At 36.0% G+C, this 22,373-nt stretch overlaps 3 protein-coding genes across 7 annotated transcripts in view; 2 read left to right on the top strand and 1 right to left on the bottom strand.

Annotated features, from left to right (window-relative positions):
- The first annotated feature begins 216 nt into the window (after window positions 1-216).
- The window catches only part of mark4b (MAP/microtubule affinity-regulating kinase 4b), a 56,651-nt gene continuing 34,494 nt past the window's right edge, over window positions 217-22,373 (top strand). For 3 of the 5 annotated variants that reach the window (XM_079885135.1, XM_079885134.1, XM_079885136.1), the window contains exons 1-3: window positions 217-481; window positions 860-1,082; window positions 1,169-1,236. In XM_079885135.1, the coding sequence (XP_079741261.1) occupies window positions 326-481; window positions 860-1,082; window positions 1,169-1,236 (447 nt within the window). In that variant the 5' untranslated portion in view covers window positions 217-325. Of the gene's footprint in view, window positions 482-859; window positions 1,083-1,168; window positions 1,237-16,534; window positions 17,510-22,373 lie in introns of those variants that run through there. The other 2 variants (XM_079885137.1, XM_079885138.1) reach the window with 2 other exon arrangements.
- Window positions 3,589-5,632, top strand: LOC307166651 (uncharacterized protein). Its single transcript, XM_079885140.1, has 2 exons — window positions 3,589-3,659; window positions 3,736-5,632. The coding sequence occupies exon 2, from the start codon at window positions 3,773-3,775 to the stop codon at window positions 4,718-4,720; it is 948 nt and encodes a 315-aa protein (XP_079741266.1). The 5' UTR covers window positions 3,589-3,659; window positions 3,736-3,772; the 3' UTR covers window positions 4,721-5,632.
- On the bottom strand, window positions 6,217-15,008 carry LOC307167129 (uncharacterized protein). The gene is made up of 3 exons (XM_079886070.1): window positions 14,995-15,008; window positions 9,780-9,796; window positions 6,217-8,654 (listed from the first exon to the last, which is right to left on the bottom strand). Exon 3 carries the CDS (start codon window positions 8,628-8,630, stop codon window positions 6,591-6,593), a length of 2,040 nt encoding a protein of 679 aa, XP_079742196.1. The 5' UTR covers window positions 8,631-8,654; window positions 9,780-9,796; window positions 14,995-15,008; the 3' UTR covers window positions 6,217-6,590.

Consider the following 22,373-nt stretch of genomic DNA (forward strand, 5'->3'; position numbering starts at 1 on the left):
GTCAGTATCAGTCGTCGATCAAATTTCAACGATGAATCAACGTTCACTATTTGATCAGAACGTATAAGTATATATATATATATATATATATATATATATATATATATATATATATATATATATATATATATATATATATATATATATATATATACTTATGTAGTATAAATAACCATGAAATTAATTATAAACTCCAGTCCAGTGCGGGGCAGCAGTGAGCACAACCATAACGCTGTTTAATACAAGAGAAGAGAACAGGAAACGAAGCTTGTAATGGCTTTATTGAAATTATAATATCTGTCACCAAAACAGAAGCAGGAGAAAAATGTCGTTGTTGGAGTCTGATGTTGTCTCTGTTTTGGAGACGCTTGTAAAGGACACGGTAAAAGAAATGACTACATTCGTGGACTTATCAGGCATACCTCCACTGACAGAAACTAACGTTACAGCAGCAAACGAGTCTGTCACGCTGGACTTTACAGTAAGTGAGCAAAAAGTTTACGAAATGACTGAATGTTTGCTTGCTAGTTGCTACGTTTGTTTGTAAGCCATATATCATAACCTGCATGGTTTAATTAGATATGGCAATAAATCAAAGGTGTCACAGATAAATTGGTCAGATAAAATGTTCATTCGTTGATATTGTGGCACCCTAGTAACATAATTTAGGATAAATAATCTCTTTCCAGATTCTCAGTTTGTTCACCAATTGTAGTCTTGATTGCATTTGTCAATCTTAACCATTCAAATCTGTTATCCATGTTATTCTATAAAAAATATCTAGCAAATATTTTTGGTCCCTTAATGAATGACATCTTAATTTAGGCTAGTTTATAATTTATTTGTTTCTATATTTTAGACCAAGCTGAACTGTGTGTTAGAACGTAACGCAAAGGAAGCTGTGGAGAAAATATGCCAGCTTTTCTCTGCACTTCAGCATCTTGAAACGACTCAGAGTGCACAGGACAGCTTGACAACAACACTAAAGCAAGTTGAGAAACGGCAGAAGACTCTACAGGGAGAGACTAATCTAACCGACTGTGCTCTCTTCAGAAGTCAGTCCAGTGACCAGCTTACTCTAGGTGAGATTCATTACTTATGCTTCATTCACACCACTATGCTTCTCAGAGCAAATCTTTAAGATGTATGATCCGTTGTGCCATTGCAGTCTCTACGGAGAAAATCATTCTGAGCTGGGAGGAGGAGGAGATCATAGACACTGAGCATGTGAGAACAGTAAGTTATTCACACATAATAGATCACAACAGTTGGGTTCTGAAAGTAAAAAATCTTTTTAAAGAAATTATTTCTTTTATTAAACAAGGACATAATAAAGGGGTCATGAACTGCATTGTTTTATTGTTTCATAATGTTTCCTGGGGTGCACTTATAATGTTAGTATGATTTTTACTTAGAAATAAAAGGCATTTTTCCTAGCCTGATTTTAGCATCTGATTTGAACGCTCTGTGTCTGCTGTGAGACTTCATTGTAAACGCCCACTGCTGTGATTGGCTGACATGTTTGCATATGAAGTAGCTAGTATTACATGTGGAAGTCTCAAACTTTTAGCACGTTTTTCCTATTACAGCTCTCAATGTTAACTACTCGTGAAAAGTGATAATTATAGCATTACAATTAGATCTATGGCATTATATTTAGATCGTGGCATGAAAGGTTGCAGTGATGAGCATGTAGCCGATCACAGACATGTATGTAGCGATCTTGTCATTGCAACTCGATTTCTGCACACTAACTAATGCTTTCATCATAACTAACAGTGCAAACACAATGTAAATAAGAGATTCGTTGATTATTACGGGAATTTTGGTGCGAGTCCAGAACTCACTTAGTCACTTAGAAACGCACTGTCCTTATTTCACTACCTTATTACGTCATAAAGAGGCACATTCCAGGACGAGTCGTTCGCTGGGCCTGGTAACAATAAAAGCTGATTTTTGACTAACAAGGAAGTTTTCAGTTCTGAAACTTTCAGGGTATTCTTATAATATTATGACCTCTTATATGTCAACATTTCTCAGTTCATGACTCCCTTTAAATTGATCAAAAGTGATACTATTGAGATTTCTATTTCAAATAAATGCTGTTCTTTTTAACTTTCTTTTTCATCAGAGAAACCTGAAAATGTTTTATCACGGTTTCCACAAAAATATTAAGCTGTTTTCCACATTGATAATAATAAGAAAATTTTTTTGAGCACCAAATCAGCATATTTAGCCCTATTCGGACGGGACTAGTTTCACAGGGGGACGTTAGAGAAATTTCTGTTTCACAGACGTACTTTGAGATTTGAATCCTGTCAGAATCTGCCATATCTGTCTTTTTCTCACACGACCTCTGTAAAAATTCCAGAGCAAATTACCTACTGTTTTTCGTCAAACTCGGCGGTCCTCAGAGAAATCTAATCCCGTCCGAATGCGAATGTCTGTGATTGCCGAAAATGTTTTTTTCCAAAACGCTTTTTCTTGTGTGTTTTGGTCAACGTGAACTACCGTACAATCTCTAGCTATCGCGCCGGTATTCAAGTTTCTGCTTTTTGCGCACCAATAATGGATGTAGATGTGTTCGGTACACTGCGAAGAAATAAAAAAATGAAATCAACAAGAAAGAGCCAAATCACGTAAACTGTTAAGACTGGCTACTGTAATATCAGTTTCAGGTAAGATTACTTTCATTTCTGCACTTAATTACATAACGTGTAAATTAAGTTAAAACTTTTTATTCCAGTGGGTTTATTATAAGAACCCAGTTCTATAAAATCATGATGATAATGTATGTTTACTTTTTTTATATTACAATTTTTATAAAATGTTTACAAAACACTAAATACGTTAGGACGTTTTACTTTAAATATTTCAAAGTGCTTAATTTTAAAAGTAGCCTACTTAATTTCAAAATACATTTGATACATTTGACCATATGCAATCCACGCATTCTGAACACGTGATCTTCTGCAACGCCCACATGTAAAACACAGACACTCCTACCTCGGTAATAAACACGGAGATGTTAGTCCCGTCCGAATCTGTACATGAAATCACAGACGTAGGTTGATAAGAATTGTAACTCAAACGTCGTTTGGAAAACTAGTCCCGTCTGAATAGGGCTTTAGAATGATATCTGAAGGATCATGTGGCATTGAAGACTTGAAACTGGCTGCCGAGAATTAAGCTTTGACATTACAGGAATAATTTACATTTTAAAATTTAAAATAAAAAATCTTTACTACTGAATCTTACAAAACATAAAAAAAATCTTACCAACCCCAAACTTTTGAACGGTAGTGTATACATACCGCAATAACACATTTCTTTCATGTTGATCTAAATTGTTCTCTTTTTCTGTTTTGAAAAGCCCATTAAAACACAGAAGACTGTGATCATTAAGGATGAGAAGTCAGCTGATTGTGCAGAAAACAACAACCATTCTGTGTTTGTGGTGTTGCAGGACAGTGATGATGAGGAAGAATCTAGAACTTTGAGCATCTTAAAAAGCAGACGTGATCGGCTGAGATGTCGTAAGAAAGACAAAGCGTTCAGCTGTAAACACTGTAGAAGGAAATTTGACTCACTCGTTCTGTTGAGAGCTCATCGGGTCATTCATGCGGCGGGAGAGAAAACCTTCATCTGCTCGCAGTGTGGTAGGCGTTTTGGCAGTAAAGGCAATTTGGATGTACACTACCAGCTTCACACTGACAAGAGCCCTTATGCTTGCAGTCATTGTGGCAAGACCTTCACCGAACATAAACAGCTGATGTATCACCAGAGGATTCATAACGAAGACAAGACTTTTATGTGTAAAGTTTGTGGGAAGTCTTTTCATCAAGCTTACTGTCTCAGGAAGCATCTGGTTGTGCATTCGGGAGAGAAGCTGCATGAATGTGACGTATGTGGGAAGAACTTCCACTTTCGAAACAATCTACTTCGGCACCAGAGAATCCATACAGGCGAGAAGCCGTTCACCTGCCAGACGTGCGAGCGAAGTTTCAACCAGCTCGATTCGCTAAAGGCGCACAAACTAACTCACACCGGCGAGAAACCGCACAAATGCAAATTGTGCGGTCAGGGATTTGTCCAGAAGTGGATGCTTCGGCTTCATGAGGGACAGCAAACGGGACAAACCGGACATGGCTGTGTTGTATGCGGGGTGGTTTTGGGTTGCACGAACGCCTTAAAAACGCATCTCACTATTCATGCGGGACAGTTTCCAGTGGCCTGTATCGTGTGTGAAGAGACCCTTGACTCTATTAACACCTTGAAATCTCACCATCACCATCAACACACCGTCGCTACCAAATACAGCTGTTGTGTGTGCGGAAAGTCCTTTAAGAGTGTTGCTGGTGTGAAAACTCATGAGAGGATTCATACGGGAGAGAAGCCCTATAGCTGCTCCGTGTGCGGGAAGACATTTCGGCAGCAGAATTGCCTAAAAGCTCACCTGACCTTGCATACCGGCGAAAGACCTTTTAATTGCGACGTGTGTGGAAAAGGTTTTTGCACATTGGGAAATCTCCGTCGACATCAGCGCATACACACCGGAGAAAAGCCGTTCAGATGTGCCACATGCGGGCGGGAATTTAACCAGTCAAATTCGCTCAAAGCTCACATGCACGTTCACACTGGGGAAAGGCAATACATGTGTGACAGGTGTGGGAAGAGTTTTGCTTATCTAAGAAATTTGAGGTGCCATAAATGTATATAGATTTAAATGGATCATTCACTCAAAAATGAAAAAACTGTCCTTGTTTACTCTTGATACAGCTTGCTTTCTTTTTTTTCTTTCTTTTTTTTCAAACACTTTGGACCCCATTGACAAAAAAAAAAAAAAAAAAACTTTTCTCAAAATAACTTACTTTGTGTTCCACAAAAAAAGATAAAATCATACAGGTTTGGAACAACATGAGGGTGAGTAATCGATGACAGAATTTACATTTTTGGGTAAACTAACTAACAGGATTATTTGTGTTTTAACAGGGATCTGTGTGCTTTGTTAATTTGTCTTCAGTTTTTCAGCTTGATATAAATATTTCAGTACACTAGTTCCCTCAGAAAATTCTGTTTAATGTAGAATTAATCTTCAAATTAATGTGAAATAAACTGTAAAGCTCTTGAAAATCAACAAATAAATCAAAGTCATCAGATTATCTAGTGATCTAGTCTTTTTTAGTCTATGCTTATAAAGGTGGGTAATGTTTTTTACATTTTACATTTTTAAACACTTTCTTTAATCTTTGTTACCTTGTAGGACTATATTTTTAAATGGGGAAATTAGATTGGCTTTGCTTCTCCATAACTTGCAAAATAGTCTTAAAAACCAACATGAAGAATAATTGTGATAAGATTGTGATTTTGTTCTGATCAAATCAGAACATCCAATTACAGACACAGTGTTTCTTTTCTTTTTTCAATTCAATTTAAGAACAAACTTAAGGATGTGAGCAATACATTTATTAAATGTATTTATTTACATAATAAAATATAGTCTACAATATCATGTCTTGTTTCTAGTTGGTTGCATGGATTGTAACAACAGTGCTGTGTTATTCCCATATTAATTTTGAATTTAGATGCTTGAATATTAGTCAAGGAAGTACTGTATTAATAAAACTGACTTGGTCACAAAAAAGTCAAAATTTTATTGGTAGTGGATATTCTGATTTGCTCTATATTAATTTCCTGGATGTTTAATTATTCAACTCAATTAAAAAAAAAAAAAGTGTTACTTGTTTGAAAATCTTCCACATTGAGAAACTTAAAAACAAAACATAAAACTAGTAACTTTAGATATAGATGTTTCAATGCATTTCCTTATCTTCCACCCTTCCTGAATAGACTTCATCTTCCGTTATAGCTAGCCTCTACCTAAGTTACATTTATTACTTGTTACTTGAACATTATTTCTATCCGTTTCTTAAAAACTACAGTGATTTTATTATGAAAAAGGGGTAGTCTAAACAGACAAAATATTTGTCAGTTGTACAGAAGTTACAAAATTAATCTAATGTATCCATAAATATGAATTAATATATAGTTGTAAGTTTATTGTCATCCTTAGAACAATTTTTAATTACAAGGCCAATAAAATGAAGAAACACAGAAAACGTCTATCTGAAAAAAATCTATGAAGACAAATCTGATCCAACCTAGTTTTTCAGACAAACAACCACAGTTTACAGCCGGTTGTACATCTTTGCCTTGAGATGTAGTTTTTAAAAACACCCAGATGAGTGAGTGCATAAGAATCTGATTTGGGTTCTGAAATGAGTAAAAGGAAATCCCCTCTTGCTGCATCAGCATGTGGCTTCTTTAAACGCTTTGTCTTGTCACACACACTCTGAGAATAGGCTGCAAGTATTCAGCATAGCAGTTTATTTTATGGAACAATAATGCAAAACGTTAAATCTCATACATAATACATAATTTTTCAGTGTTTATGGAATATAGTCATGTTCTCTTTTGAACATTTGCATTTCAGATATGTTAAAATTATTAATCCTTTCCGCAGAAGCTGTGGTGGTTTCTGTTCTCAACACTTAACCACACATATGGTCGTTTAGCATAGCACAGCAATTTCATAAGAAAAGCAAACCCGGAAAGAACACAATGAGAACCAACAGTTTCTCCATATTTGAAGAGAAGCAGGCTGAACTTGTACAATGCTTTGATAACGATGATGGGAAAAGAGCTGGGTAGGAGAGATTCTGGCCAGAGGAACACATGGGTGTAGATTTTACCAACTGAGTATTATTGTTAAACCACTGACTTAGATACAGAATGGACACACAAGAACAATCCCATGGATTCCCGTCAAGATGGACAAGTATTCGGTTTCTTAAAGGCATCAGAGTCCCATTTTCCAATGAGCGCAGTTGATTAAATTTGATATCGAGTTCATGTAATTTCACTAAGCCTTGAAATTGTGCTGGATGAATATGCTGGAGATGGTTTCTGTCCAAATGGAGCTCTTCCAACTTGGCTAGAGCAGAAAACACTTTGGTGGGCAAGTGTCTCAGATGGTTGTTTTGCAGGTGGAGCATTGTGAGACTTCTCAAAGATGTGAAGATGTCATCTGGAAGCTTTTTGAGAGTATTAAAGCTCAGATCCAGCTCTTTCAGTTTGAACAGATCTTTGAAGATATCAGAGGAGATGAAATGCAACTTATTGTTGGACACATCTAGAACCCTCAGGTCCCTAAGACCTGTGAAAAATCCAATAGGGATGGTTTCTATCTGGTTGTTGTTCAGCGCTAACTCCCTTAAACGACTAAGGTTAGTCAGTAGCTCTGTAGGTAGACTTGCCAGGCGGTTGTTGCTGAGTTTCAGAGTCCGTAGTCTGACTAAACCTTTAAAGGACAACTTTGGAATGGAGTGGATATGATTGTTCTCCAGACTGAGATCCCTCAGATGATGTGTCCCTGTGAAGAGGTGCTTGGGAATCTTCACGAGGGTGTTGTTGCTAAGATCGAGATGCTTAAGCTTCCTCAGCTTCACAAACGTGTGTGAGTGGAGCTTCGAAATGTGATTGTTGTCCAACTGTAGATCATGCAATGCTGAAAGTGGGTGAAAAAGGTCTTGTGGAATAGCAGAGATATTATTGTTGTCCAGCTGGAGCTCAGTTATCTTGCTTAAGTTGTTAAACACAATGTTTGGAAGGGACATCAGATTGTTGTGATACAAATTAAGGTTCTCAAGCTTCCCCAAGTCTTGAAACACATGTGGCGTAAGTGTCCCTAACTTATTGAAACTCAAATCCAATGCGCCCAACTGGTAAAGACCTCTGAAGGAACCATCAGACATGGAAACAAGAGAATTATGACTCATATCCAAATGCCTCAGTGCTGGAGCCTTAAAGAAAATGTCCTCAGGAATTGAAGTTATGGAATTTTTTAGAAGATGGAGGCTAGTGAGGTTTAAAGTATCCTGAAGGACACTGGCAGGTATGGCATTTAGTCCATTTCGACTAAGATCGAGGTGCTGTAGCCTTATGGCACCCTTAAAACTCCCATTGCCTACACTTTTTAGGTTGTTTATTGACAGATAGAGTTTAGCTAGATGGGTGCAATTCTCAAATACATCCACCTCGATCATCTCGATCATGTTACTTCTCAGTTGGAGGTCCATAAGGGCAGGAGCTCCCTCCAGGACCCCATAAGATAAACTAAATATCTCGTTCATATTCAAATTGAGGATTTGAAGCTTGGTCAGACCATATAGAAACATCTGAGGAAGAGTTTTAATGTAATTGTCACTGAGATCCAACACTTGGAGGTTCAGCAACCCATGAAATTGTCTTGGTCCTAATGTACTCAGTCCATTTCCACTCAGAAATAGCTTTGAAAGTCTGCTCATGTTCTGCCAATTGGTATTCAGTGACATATTGAAGGAATTCTTGGTGAGGTCCAGAACCAACAATTCTTCCAAACCTTCATTTGGGAGAGCTTCAATCATGTTATTTGTAGCATATAATTGCCTGGTACCCTGAGGCAGATAAGGGACCTCCTGAAGTCTCTGGCTTGAGCAAATTATGATGTCAATATCTTCACATTTACATGGTATAGGACAGGCATCAATCACTGAGATGAGAGCCAGAACCACTGACAAGGGCCAAAACATTTTTAATGATGTGATCTGCAAGACCTAAAAAAAAAAAAAGTTACATGTGACACTATGTGAAACCGGGCATGTATTCAAACGTTCTCACTTTCATTGTAAACAACTGAGAGCAAGTTATGAGACAGAATTAAAGTATGTAATGCTTTTTTGCTGAGATGCAACATTTTAATTAATTAAAATAGCAGAATATCCATTCTCAGCTATCGATTAGCTGATTTTTAAAATTAGTTTTAGAAATGATCAATCATGTATCATATTACAAAATCAAATTATAAGATTTTTTAATGTTTTTAAAAGAAGTATCTTCTGCTCACCAAGGCTGCATTTATTTGATAAAAAAACAATAAAAAAACAGTAATATTGTGAAATATTATGACAATTTAAAATTACTGTTTTCTATTTAAATATATTGTAAAATGTAATTTATTCCTGTGATCAAAGCTGAATTTGAAATGTTGAAAACAGTTGTGTACAATTTTTTTTCAAAATTCTTTGATGAATAGAAAGTTCAAAAGAACAGCATTTATTTAAAATAGAATATTTTCTAACATTATAAATGTCTTTACTGTAACTTTTGATCAGTTTAACTCATCCTTGATGAATAAAAGTATTGATTTATTTTATTTCTTTCCCCCAAAAATAAAATTAAAATTCTTACTGACCCCAAACTTTTGAAGGGTAGTGTTTAATGTTACAAAAGCTTTATATTTCAGATAAATGCTGTTCTTTTGAACTTTCTATTCATCATAGAATCATGAAATAAAAATGTAAATAACTGTTTTCAATATTGATAATAATCATAAATGTTTCTTGAGCATCAAATCATCATATTAGAATGATTTCTGAAGGATCATGTGACACTGAAGACTGGAGTAATGATGCTGAAAATTCAGCTTTGATCACAGGAATAAATTACACTTTACTGTATATCCACATAGAAAACAGCTGTTTTAAATTGGAATAATATTTCACAATATTACTGTTTTTGTTTGTATTTTTAATCAAATAAATGCAGCCTTGATGAGCAGAAGATACTTATTTTAAAAACATTAAAAATCTTACTGACCCCAAACTTTTGAACGGTAGTGTGTATTTATATATCTTTGATATTTCTTTTAAGTTGCTCTTAATGCATGTAGACACACTTACCTGCAGAGAGAGTCGACCTGCAAAACAGAATGGTTGTGAAAGATGTAAAAAAAAAAAAAAAACTTGTCAGCAGAACAACTGAGCTTAAAAGATCCTGTCTCTGATGTCACATGCGATCCGTATGTCTTCATCTTAACCACATAGATGCAACTAAAATCTCACCACAGCTTGGGGAAACCCAACAAATGCAAAAGGTGTGTTTTTACATACAAAAGGTGTGTAGTTTTTAATGAATACTTGATAAAAATGTTTATATCAAGTATTTCATTAATACTATATATATATATATATATGTGTGTGTGTATATGTATATATGTATGTATATATGTATGTATATATATAAAACAGTTGTGCTCTAGATCATCAGTTAGGGTATGAATAGATACAAGCAGATGTAGTCCTTGTCACTCTAAAAGCATTGGGTTAAAAATAACCCAATTTCAATTATGGACAAACCCAAACGTGGGTTATGTAAACCAGGGCTGCCAACACGTATTTCATTTCAGAGTCACGCCAATTGACACTGTTCTCACGCTCTCACATCATTCTATAAATTTTCATTCAGTCTATATTCATTCTGCGTAAAAAAAAAAACTATAACAGAGCAAACAGAGGACAATGTGCTGACAGACAAGACAAAGCAGGTTACTTTTGATATCTCATCTTTTTGACTAGTTACAACACAAAACAGCTAAACATGAATAAACATCAGAGGGTGTGTTTTTAAAAATCCAGTACAACCTACTGAAATGTATGATGTCTCATGTAATTGCTCAATCAATGTTTTAACCGTGGATAAAACAGCTTGTAAACATGGGCAGAATTTCAAATAAATGTATTTAAAATATGTATTTGAAATACAAAATACTACTTTATATTTTGTATTTAAAAAAGCCTTTGAAAAAAAATCAAATGTATTTTGTACTGAAATGCATTTAATCTTAGAATTTTTGTATTTTCAAAATACATAAACTACTTTTTGGCAGTCAACCTCTTTATTAGGCTGCTGGTTTCCTGTATCAACTAGTTCACTTTCAGTTCACTGTATCAACGTGCCACTTTCATGCACGTAAGCTGCAGATGTATGACTCCATCTATAATTGGGTGAGTGAATTTTCTGGATTCCTAAAGAAATTAGGAATAAAGCTGTCTTCATGTGCAATCAGAAATTTCCTACTTCCAATTTCTGAAGTTGTGACGTGATTACAAGCTTCTCTTATTCAAGTGCTTTGCTGTTGGAAAGAATAGAAATCATGAGGACACCAGGTTTCTTGGGGAAATCGTATTAAAGCCAAAATCTATTGAAGATAATTCATTTTGAATAAAATTATCTGATTTGTTGACAACCATTATAAACATTTATAGATCTATCTATATAGTCGGCTAGTTGACGATTCTGGATTTTCAGTCAAATACATGCTGTTTTACTTTTGTACTTTACTTTAACATTAAAACAAGGTGATCTAGCTTTTGTGGGGAAAAAATCATTCCTGTCACAGCAACAACTGTTTCCCCCTCCGCCATGTTTAAAGTTTATGGCACACCTAACTCGGAAACTTGGGTATAAAAATTATCTGTGAGTTTCCCAGTAGTAAATATGGCAAGGGCGTTCATGTCCAATTTCCAATTTCCATTTCCATTTATTTCGGTCAGATTTGGTTTTTATCAACTAGCTAGTCAAATGTGCAGCTTTTAGCGGTCAGGAGTTATTGACATGTTAGAACTAGGGCTGTCAAACGATTAATCGCGATTAATCGCATCCAAAATAAAAGTTTGTTTTTACATAATACATGTGTGTGTACGGTGTATAATTATTTTCTATATATAAATACACACACATGCATGTATATATTTAAGAAATATTTGCATGTATATACTGTGTATATATATTTATATTATATATAATTTATATTATATATAAATATTTTATATATAAATAACACATTTTCTTAAATATATATATGCATGTGTGTGTATTTATATATAGAAAATAATTATACTCCTGTAACGATCACCAGCTGGAGTTGCCCTTGAGAGCCACCAGAGGGCACTCCACATAAGACTATCATCCACTCTCAAACTACATTTCCCAGAACTCACTGCCTGGACTCATTATCACTTATCACTGATCACTTTCACCTGTACCTCATTCACTGATTGCATTCACCTGTGTCTCATCATCCTGTTAGTCTCAGTCTATATATACCTTGTTCATTCATTCACTCACGGCGAAGTCTTGTTGTACTGTTAGTCTGCATTTCCGAGCATTTTCCCTGGTTTCATGTTTCTTGGTTTTCTGGATATCTTGCCTTGTTCCCTGGATTACTCTCTTGCCTCTGGTCCCTGCCTGTTTTGTTTGTTTGTGTATGTTGGCTGTTTGGTTCCTGTGTCCTGTTTCCCGAGTCTGAGTTTGTCTAGGTTTTGGTTTATTAAATAAAGTTTGCTGCATGTGGATCCTGCTTCCTCCTATCATTCAGCCAGCAGCGTTACAACTCCGTACACAGACATAAATTATGTAAACACAAACTTTTATTTTGGATGCGATTAATCGCGATTAATCGTTTGACAGCTCTAGTTAGAACGATAAAGAATCATGGATAAATGAGTAATAAAGAGCGAGATGTGCTTGATATTAAAAATAGTTAATAAAAGTGCAGTATGCCATGAAAGAGAACTCAAATTCAGTAGGCCCACTCGCACACTGACAGCCAGCTTTCTGTGTTCACCCAGAGACAAAGATAAATATAACAATAAAGATCTCAAAACTGTTCTAAGGGCATATTCACACTAGGCACGGTTGCCTTACGTACTGAGCCTGAGTGCGATTGTCCTTTCGCTAATACACTGCCTGCCTAACAGATTTATAATTTATGCCATGCAGTGATTTTCCCTTTTTACAGAGGATTACGCAAATGGTGGAATTTGCGGCTTTATTTGCAAACTACAACAATTCCTGTTTATCAATACAGTAAATCGAGAACCATACCAGACCCGTTATAAATCTAAATGTAGGCCTACTTGAAAAGTGTAATAGCCAAGTAGTAATAAAGATTTTAGCTGTCGTAATGATAACAGTAGCGCATACAAAAATAGTAAAATAACTGTTCCGTGCTCGGCACGGTTAGCGATCACACTATATGCAAACTGTGCCCAGGCCCAGTCGAACCATGCCCAAGCCCACCCTTTCAAGCGGGCCAGAGCAAATGAACAACACCCGGGCACGGTATGGAGCGATCACACTAGTCAAACAAAAGGGAGTCTCTCCCTTGTGCTTGTAATGCAGTCGAGAAGTCGGCAGCTCTTTGACTCTTGAGGAGTTTAGTATGAGCGCGCGATGCTCGCTGTGAAGGTGGGGACATTCTTAAACACTCAATGTGGAAAATCGCTATAGTTGGGTGATTCTCCAACTACAGGCACTTTTGTGTCCTTGGCCTTTTTTTGTAAATAAATAAACAAACAAATGCACAAATAAATTGTCATTATGAAGTTCATGCTCCAACATCCTATAGTAACCACCAAATCTTGCCCCTGTTTTCTTTTAAAAATGTTTTTGCAAGGCTGTTTATTAGCAGATTTAGCAGTTTTATGCTTGTCCTCAACCCATACTGGCCCTCTTTGAATGTTAAAAATTATATTAAAGGATCATATTAAAGGATTATATTAACATGTTTGTCAAATAAAATGATATCATACCATCGAAATTCCATATGTATATCACAATTTTAAACTATTTTTGAAATAAAATAAGTCTGTCCCCAGGTTTTCCGTCATTTCCACCTCCCTCAACAAAATCCACTTTAATAGATCCACCTTAAATATTTTATTTACTTGGTAATCATGAAAATAATAGTGAAAAGGACGTATTAGTTGAAGATGAAACTTTAGGTACATGTGCTCTTCAGCACTAGAGTATTCAGCGTCATTTCCACCTTGGCTGTAGTTCGGTTTAATTATGTACAGTACAACAAATGTGAAAAAAATGTATTTATGTTTATTACGAGTAAACAACATAAGTCCAAAAGTAGCTAAGCCTGACATAAGGATGTGTTAATATTGCAGAAAACCTGCTAAAATGTCATTTCCACCTCTGAGAAATTACAGGCGTAGCTTTGGACATGATATATATGCTGTGTTTGTACGCTATTTGCATGTTCTCAAGACATATTTGTGCTTTTGGACTGAGAACATATCACCATTCCAGTACACTCTATATTTATTTTTATTTATCTATATTTATATGAATGTTTTGAGCAGGTTCATATAATTTGCATATCATTTGTAATCATTTTTAAAACTGTTAGGTATACTGTTCAACTCATATATGTTAAATAATAAAATACATGGTTAAAACATTTTTTGGACTGGCAATTTAAGTAAAAATAAACAGAAACAATCATTTCCACCACTTTCCAGTTTCCACTACACAGTTTTTAAGAAAAAAAAAATAAGAATAACCAATGATGTGGATCTAAATGTATTTTAAATCAAGTATTAATAGTTCATTACTTACAATATATGTGTGAGTGACTTATAATAAACATAGACCTGAGCAAAAATGAAATGCCGTAGGCAAAAATCCCAACTCGTAGCAACTCGTGGCATTTAGCAACTTTAAATAAAAATGCATTAAGTTCATGAAGTATTAAGATTTATTTTGTTACATGATTGGGTAGCCACTGATGTTGTTGACTGATACATAATCTTATATAATCAGTTTTACAATTATATTGTAATAAAATACATAAATTGAAAAGTGGTGGAAATGACATCTTTGAAAGGGCTCTTCAGAAAAACTGTTAAAAATAATAATATTCCATTGAATTCTAAAACTGGCCATTGTGTTACAAGACAAATGAATGAAGCTAGGAAGATTGTTTTAAGTGTGTTTTAAGAGAGTGAATTTTCCATAAGCTCACAGTGCCAAAAGTGCTCCTATTTGGAGAATCACCCAGTTACGTGGTTCAGTGAATTCTGGATGACTGCCACAGGCAGTGCAAAGCACTAGCGGATAATCGCTGCGGATAATCCACACGATAGGCCTACGTAGGCTACTTTATGTTGGTTGAATACAGTTCTAAATACACTATATTTCTTAGTTTTTTTGTTTTTGTTTTTTTTACTCGTGTAGCCAATACAATTTTACCAACATTTAAAGTTGTTTAACCAACATTTTCGACAAAAACATTCAACATTAAAAAGTAACATTTTTACTCACGTGTGATCAACCATTTTTTTTTCCACCGAAATGGTGCTGGTTCTCGTTTAAGTGTGTTGCCGAAACACGTGATGGGCTGTTTCTCTGTGGTTTTTCATAGCTGAAAGAGCATGACCCAGTACTCAACCATGGAACAAATAACCCCCAAAAAATGACCCAACTGGCTCAACCCACGTTTGAGTAGAAAATTAAACCAGAGCAGAGTGTTCTAGCCAGTTTCTTTGTTTTTTACATTCTTAAAAATATGTGAAAGCTCTTTATTCACCATGGAAGCTTGTTTCCGCCACAGAATAAAACATTTTAAAAGATAATTGCGACTTTTTATCTGACAATTGCGAGTTTACATCTCGCAATTCTGACTTTATTTCTCGCAAATGTGACTTTATATCACGCAATTCTGACTTTATATCTCACAATTGTGAGTTTATATCTCACAATTCTGACTTTATAACACGCAATTGCGACTTTATTTCTCAGAATTGCGACTTAATATCTCACAATTCTGACTTCATATCTCGCAATTCTGAGAAAAAAAGTCACAATTCTGCCTTGATATATCGCAATTGTGAGAAAAAAAGTCAGAATTGTGAGATAAAATGTCGCAATTATTATTATTTATTTATTATTAGGTGGCGGAAACAAGCTTCCATAATTCACTGCCTGACAAAATAGGGAAATTAATTAATTCACTGTACTGCCCATTATTAAACAATAGATGGCGCAGTTGAGATGAATGATGGCTTTTGCTCATTCAGAAGTAGATTCATTGTAGTAGACATATAATGTTAGGACTAGACAGCAAACATATTTTGGGAGTTTTATTTGTCAGCTAATGTCCAGCATAGGCCAACAAATCTAGAATTTTCTGCTTGTAAACAAAAATATTGTATAAAATATTAATAATTTGTTTAAAACATAATGAATCCAAAAAAACCGCATCCAAAATCAAACAGCAGGTAAATATTCTTATAAATAAATATTCTTAATTATTTTGAGCTAATAACACATTTACTGGTAAAAAGAAACTGCACTAATAAGAAATATGTAATCACTGCATTCTAACAAAAGTTGATCATCCCAGCCTTGACGCAGTTGGTTGACATTTATCAGTCCAGAGAACAGTAAGTCTGAATTTCATCAGCAATGTGACAAGTAGCCTATACTGTACCTTAGGAAGTCAGTCTGTACCCTGTTTTGTTGAGCATTTACTATCATCATGATCAGCTAATAATGTTTTGGAAACGTTTTCAGGTTTCCTGATATAGAAAGTTCAAAAGAACAGCATTTATTTGAAATAGAACTTTTGTCAGCGGGGTTAATGCATTTCTCAATATTGTTCACATCCTCATTTTATTTTAAATTTAGCATTGCAGAAGATCCATCGACATTCATATATATTTTATGCAGATTATTACTATATTATGCAGATGCATTTTGAATCAAGTTTCCAGCACCAGTATGTACTAGCGTACAGTGACCAGCTGGAGGAGTGGTGCACATTTATTCGATATAACCCCGTTTGTCTGGCGACGGGTCTGCTACATGAATGAATGAACGAACAGGCAGTGTGTTTAGGACCATGGGGGAAGGGTGTGTGTGAGCGTCCGCCGCAGCAGCCCTGCCCAGCCTATTCTTTCTCCTGACGTCCTTCCTTGATGCCAGTGTCACACGCTGCTGGGGATGAACATTTTACAGCGACTGTACAGTTTTTACGTTTGGGAACATTGACATTCCCTGCCTCTTCGAAAAGGATATTGTTCAGTGGTCTTTGTTGGGACGGGCGTGTGCTCGAGATAGGCTACGCTTAATAGATTGTATTTCGTATTGTAGGCTATCCGCTGTTGTTTGTTTATTTATTAATATATTGTTTTCCTGGAAATGTACACAGATGACTCTTTGAAGGGGACGCTGCGTCCGTGGGAGTGGTTTATTTTCTCTGGACAAGCCAGACTCATTGAAAAAAATGAGGATGTTTTTCCCTGTTTGATGCTGCGGTAGCTAATTTTTTCTTTTCCTCTTCTGTTCTGCTTTTGTTTTCTTTCTGTCTGTCTCGTGGTCTACAATCGTTGACGGCGTATTATTGAGGATTCAACATACATTTCTGTAAAACAGAGGCTGTATGGACTGTTGGATGGAAAATTGTCGTTTAGCTAAGTACAAAATGATCTATTGTTCCGGCTAGCCAAACCTCCACAGACATGAGCATCATATAGCTTTTTATTTATTTATTTATTTTATCTTTGTTCACTTCCCATCAGCATTGCGTATAAAATCGAGTAAACTTGACCAAAAATGAGGATTGTTTAAGGAAAACGCTGTATTGGTGGTCGGAGAGGGCAGCGATAGCCTCGCGATACTGGCTCGGCTACGGACTGCTTCTCCTGTCTGTGCTGATTCAATTAGCAACTGTACACGGACCGCTGAAATAAACCCAGTATTGCTGTAAGCTGAAGCTCCAGGGACGATGTCCTCACGCGCAGCGCTGCAGCCTGGGAACGAAAGGAATGCAGACCACGTAAGTTAAAAGCTTTCTTACGTCATTTGAATAGAACGTTTGTCGTCAAAATTAGCGATAGGAAGTGAGACTCGTTTATGCGAATCGGTTCTTTCAAAACAGTTCGCTTCAAAGAAATGGTTCAAAATAACATTATCAGCTACCCCTGTACGTCATCACGTAATTATTCTAGACATTCTAGAATTGTGCTGTTTAGTAACATATTGCTGTTTATTGCGTTTTTTCCTATTCGTTTTTAACAACAATGGTGTTTTTTGTCATTTCACGTGTCCTAGTTCGGTTGTTGCAGCCACGATTCAGCTCATAATTTGGTCTATAATTTGTCTATAATTTGTATTGACGTTAAATAATTAATTTACATTTGACAGAAAATTATGTATTGTTTTTTTTTTTTATGTGTGGATAATAAAACTGCCATACAGTCATACTTGTGTGATATAAAGTAGCCTATAACACGTAGCCTAATGTATGTTAGTGATATTTCTGTTATTTGGCTTTTAAAGTATTTATTTGCCCGTTTGTCAATTCATCGGTTCACGCCAAATGCTCTTATCATCAGTACTCAGTTCGTAATATGAGTCAGACAGGACCGAAAAAGAGTAATCGCTTCTCAAAAACCGCGCTAACGATTCATAAACTAATTCAGTCGGACCGATTTTCCGAACCAGTTCAGCCGATTCATTGAAAATATTCGAGTCTAGACTCGTTAATCGCTAGTCAAGAGCACTGGCATGAAGCCAGAAATTATCTTTACGGAGCTCACCTGTAGTTATTAGTTGTGTTTGTGTCTCAATTATTTCATAAACTAAGGAGATGCATTGGCTAATGAATTTTAAAATGAACAACGTCCTGCCACTCCCTGAAAACACTGTCACTAATGACATATTGACACTATTGACGTATTGAGGGTATATCTACAACGTTTTTATTGTTTAGATCATGGAGAAAGGGACTCTTTTACAGACCTTCTATTGGGTTTAATTTGTGGAAGATTCATTTGCAACCTATGTTAGGCCCATTCGTGTCCTAGTGCAGAATGGTACTTGTGTACTTGAATGTGATGCAAAGTAAACCCACTTCTTTGTGAATCAGTGTGAATTCAGCTTTCAGAGGCCGAGCTATCTATCGATAAACAGTAATCATTTTACTGTTGCCCTTCCCCAGTCTGGAATATTTGGTGACATCTTTGTGTATTTGCCAAAATGGAATAACATTTTTGTTGTATTTTAATTGAAAGCTTGAAAAGTTGCCTTTGGTTTATGATGTGCACATTATGTGAACAGGTTCCCGGCATTTTATGACAACATTCTTAACACATAGAGCATATCAAAACAACACAAAAACATGTTTGCAAGGTAGCAAGGCTAGGTCATTACCTTAAGCGCACAGTTTATAAAATTTAAATTTGTGTCTTTTGTCTACTTGCAAACTTGTATACCAGTTTATTTTATTAAAAAGTAGTCAAATTGACTTGTGCATTATACATTTTAAGTCATGAAAAGACTGAAATGTAAATTAGAAGGCATGTAGCATTTGAAGTGAGTCATTGATGTCAGAAATTTCTTTTATTTGGTTTCTTTCATAAGATCTGTTTCTGGAATTTGTTTTCATAATGTGGCAAACAGCAACAAGTATTTATCTGTGGCCAATCATGTAGACTGTTGCAAATATGTCTTTCACACATTTTGTAAGAACTGCTTCTCTATTTCCTCCTCAAGCTGTCACATAACTTGTGTTCTGTGTACTTATTGTTACCAAAGTGGGATTTCATGTCTGGTGTCCATTTACCTGGCTTGGGTATTAAATAGTTCTTTAGGAGATGTAAAATACATCTGCTGTACACATCACATTTCAGAATTTGATTGCTTTGGAGGAAGTTGATTGCTTGTATTTATTGCTACTGTAATCTAAAGTCGGATTATATGTTATGCAAAAACTATTAAGACAAAGGGATCCCTAAACAGCGACTTAGTGGAGATGGTCATAGACTGAAAAATAAAGAAGCATACATAAAGAAAAAGGAGCGGTTGGATACATGAATGATTGAAGATAATTGAAAAGTTTGCATATTTTGCTTCAGTTATCCAGCACCTCTGCCAGCACAGACACAAACAGTGTGGCATGTCACACAGAGGCACTGCAAGACCTTCTAATCTAGAATGATGAGAGCTGATGTGAAGGGATGAGATAGCGAGCAAAGCAAACACAATAGGAAATGTGTCTACCGATCTGGGAGGTTATTAAAACTCTCTGTCTAGCCATGGAACAAAAGTGGAACGATGATGTCAGAACAAGAGTGGAACGATGATGTGGGAACAAGAGTGGAACGATGATGTCAAAACATAGAGCCTGCAAGTGAATCCACAGATTCCATTTAGGGCAGAGAAACATCATGTTGTTTGTCAAATACAAGTTGTGCGAGGACTGGGTCAAGAAGGAAGCCCAGAATGTTCAGTACATCTAAGGGCATATGTAAAAATTAATTCATGTTCATTTGCGAGGTCAAATTTTTTCTATAATTGCAGCCATCTTGATAACCATCACATTGTAACAGCTTATCCAAAGAAAATGGTACGGGTGGAAAATAAGATGTTAGAATTGCATAATTTAGTTTGACTTGACCTAGACTCTGTAAATTCGTGCAAATGTTGATTTTGATTATGTGAAGAAGCTTGCAGCTTTCACAGAGGAGCAGACACTTTAAATGATGTCTATATCAGCTATAATTATACGATAATTATTCATGTGTTAGCTACAGTGTGGACGTTTAACTTATGCTGAAGTGTCGAAACATCAAAGAGGAAACTGATTGGTAAAGTGCGTAATTGTTCACGCAATCGACTTCCTCATTGCTGATCTATTACGTGTTTTTACACTCTAACACATCGTTTACAAAGACATATTTCCAGTGTTTAGAGATTTGGCCCTTCCAGTCACAGTGAGGTAATGAGGAAAAGGATCGATAGGCTACTGTTATTCTTCTATACATAAGAGCTAATGATATGATAAGAATATGATTCCTAAAATTCTGGATGATGCTGATAAATGGAATTCTACTGCATTGTACTATTTTGCCAAAATAAATTTCAATTAAAATTTTAACAGTGACCGATACAGATCTCTAATATTGGCTGATAACTGATGTACTGATATATTGTGCAAAGGTGCAGTCACATCTGCAAATCTCCTGTTTGAAAGTGACTTATGTGTGGGTGGTGCTTCATATATCACTACACTATTACTAATGAATGGACAATGGATTTTTTTTGCCCATGAAATTTCACTAATGTGACCGCACCTTAAGATGAATAACAAGTCTGCAAAACCATGTGTAGCACCTACCGCACTGCACATCATTCTGAAGGATCCCAGTGTTGGCTGAAGTTTATTTTCAACCAGATCTGTCTTTATTTTAATGTGATAGTAACAATTTGATTGTTTTATGAACCTGTGACAATTTAATGAACTATTGCATGAAATTAATGACAATTAATGAAAAATGAAAGAGATTTTTGTTGAATGATGGAGTAATGCAAACTATATTGCACCTGGTCTCTTATTTCCCTTCCATAGAATTCTTAAAGGGACAGCAGCAACAAACAGCTTGTTTAAATCTAACGAGAGGGTGGAAATGGTTGTTAAAGTCTGTCAAATAATGTATTTATATTATGACCCCTTCAAGAGAAACAGTAACACACTATCACACCCTTTAAAAGATAGTTGTAACTGGACATTATACCTCCACTTTCAGCCAAAAGAAATTCACTGAGTGGATTGGTTTTTCATTGTTCCTCAGTAAAGCACGAAAGCTGATCCAATGTAAAGTTCAGATAGGCAGGGGTACCACACGCCTGGTGGCTTTTTTTTTTGAGGAACCAGTGAAACCTAGGCCTAGACATTCATGTTCTGAATAAAGAGGTTATTGTGTCTGCTGTGAAGAAAGCAAAACTGAAGTTGAAGGCGCATCTTTTATAAAGAGCATTTGCTTCTTGGTTGGTCTAAGTCTGTGGCATGTCTTGTTCATAGCACTACTAGTTTGTTGTGTTAATGTTACTGTGGTCAATATCCAGTCCAGTATATCAGTGTCTTCAAGTCAGCTTAAGTTAATACATTATGTTGTCCACCACAATGCAGTTATCATTTGGTTTGGCCAGCTACTACAAGTAAAACATGTTTATCTAGTCAAACCTTTAACTCTGAGCATGTTTTTGAATCAAGAGGGTGTTTAGACCATGAGCGACAATCACACAATCAGCATGTTTTTTGTGCTAGTCATTGTGGAAGTATTGTGCCACCCCCTGTTTCGTTGCCAAGCCAATAGTTGCTCTTGACAACTGATATTGATGTTGTCTCCTTGTGTATTTGGCTTATGTGTGTGCGGGCACATGAGGGGGTTATGTTACTAGTTGATGGGGTGGGGGGTTGCGGAGTGCGGTTAGCAGATGGGCCTCAGCTGGGGCTTTTTGTTTGGCTCTCTCATCTGATGCCAAGGTGAGACTTTTGATCTGTAGTCATGAGGATTGCACCATTAGTTATTCAGATGTTTCACTCATGGCAGAGACACTTACTTAAGGGTAACAAGTAGCATAGGGGCTAATAGCATTTCAGTCACAAGGCCTGAGTCGGTGTTGAGGCCGTGTCTTAGAATTTGGTCATCTGCTGAATAGAGAAAGATTGCATGTTCATTTAAATATATGAATCTCACAATAACCATGTGAATTATCCATTTTTGAAATTAACCTGTCAAAGTAGGCCGGTCATTCAGTTAAACATTTTATGTGTTTAATTAAATGCTATTCTGATGTGCTGAATAATTTATCACAGTAAATTGCCAAGGTGGGATATTATTGATACAGATTTCCAG

This window comes from Squalius cephalus (assembly GCF_949319135.1).
Source record: "Squalius cephalus genome assembly, chromosome: 11".
In the NCBI taxonomy this organism is placed as follows: Eukaryota; Metazoa; Chordata; class Actinopteri; order Cypriniformes; family Leuciscidae; genus Squalius; species Squalius cephalus.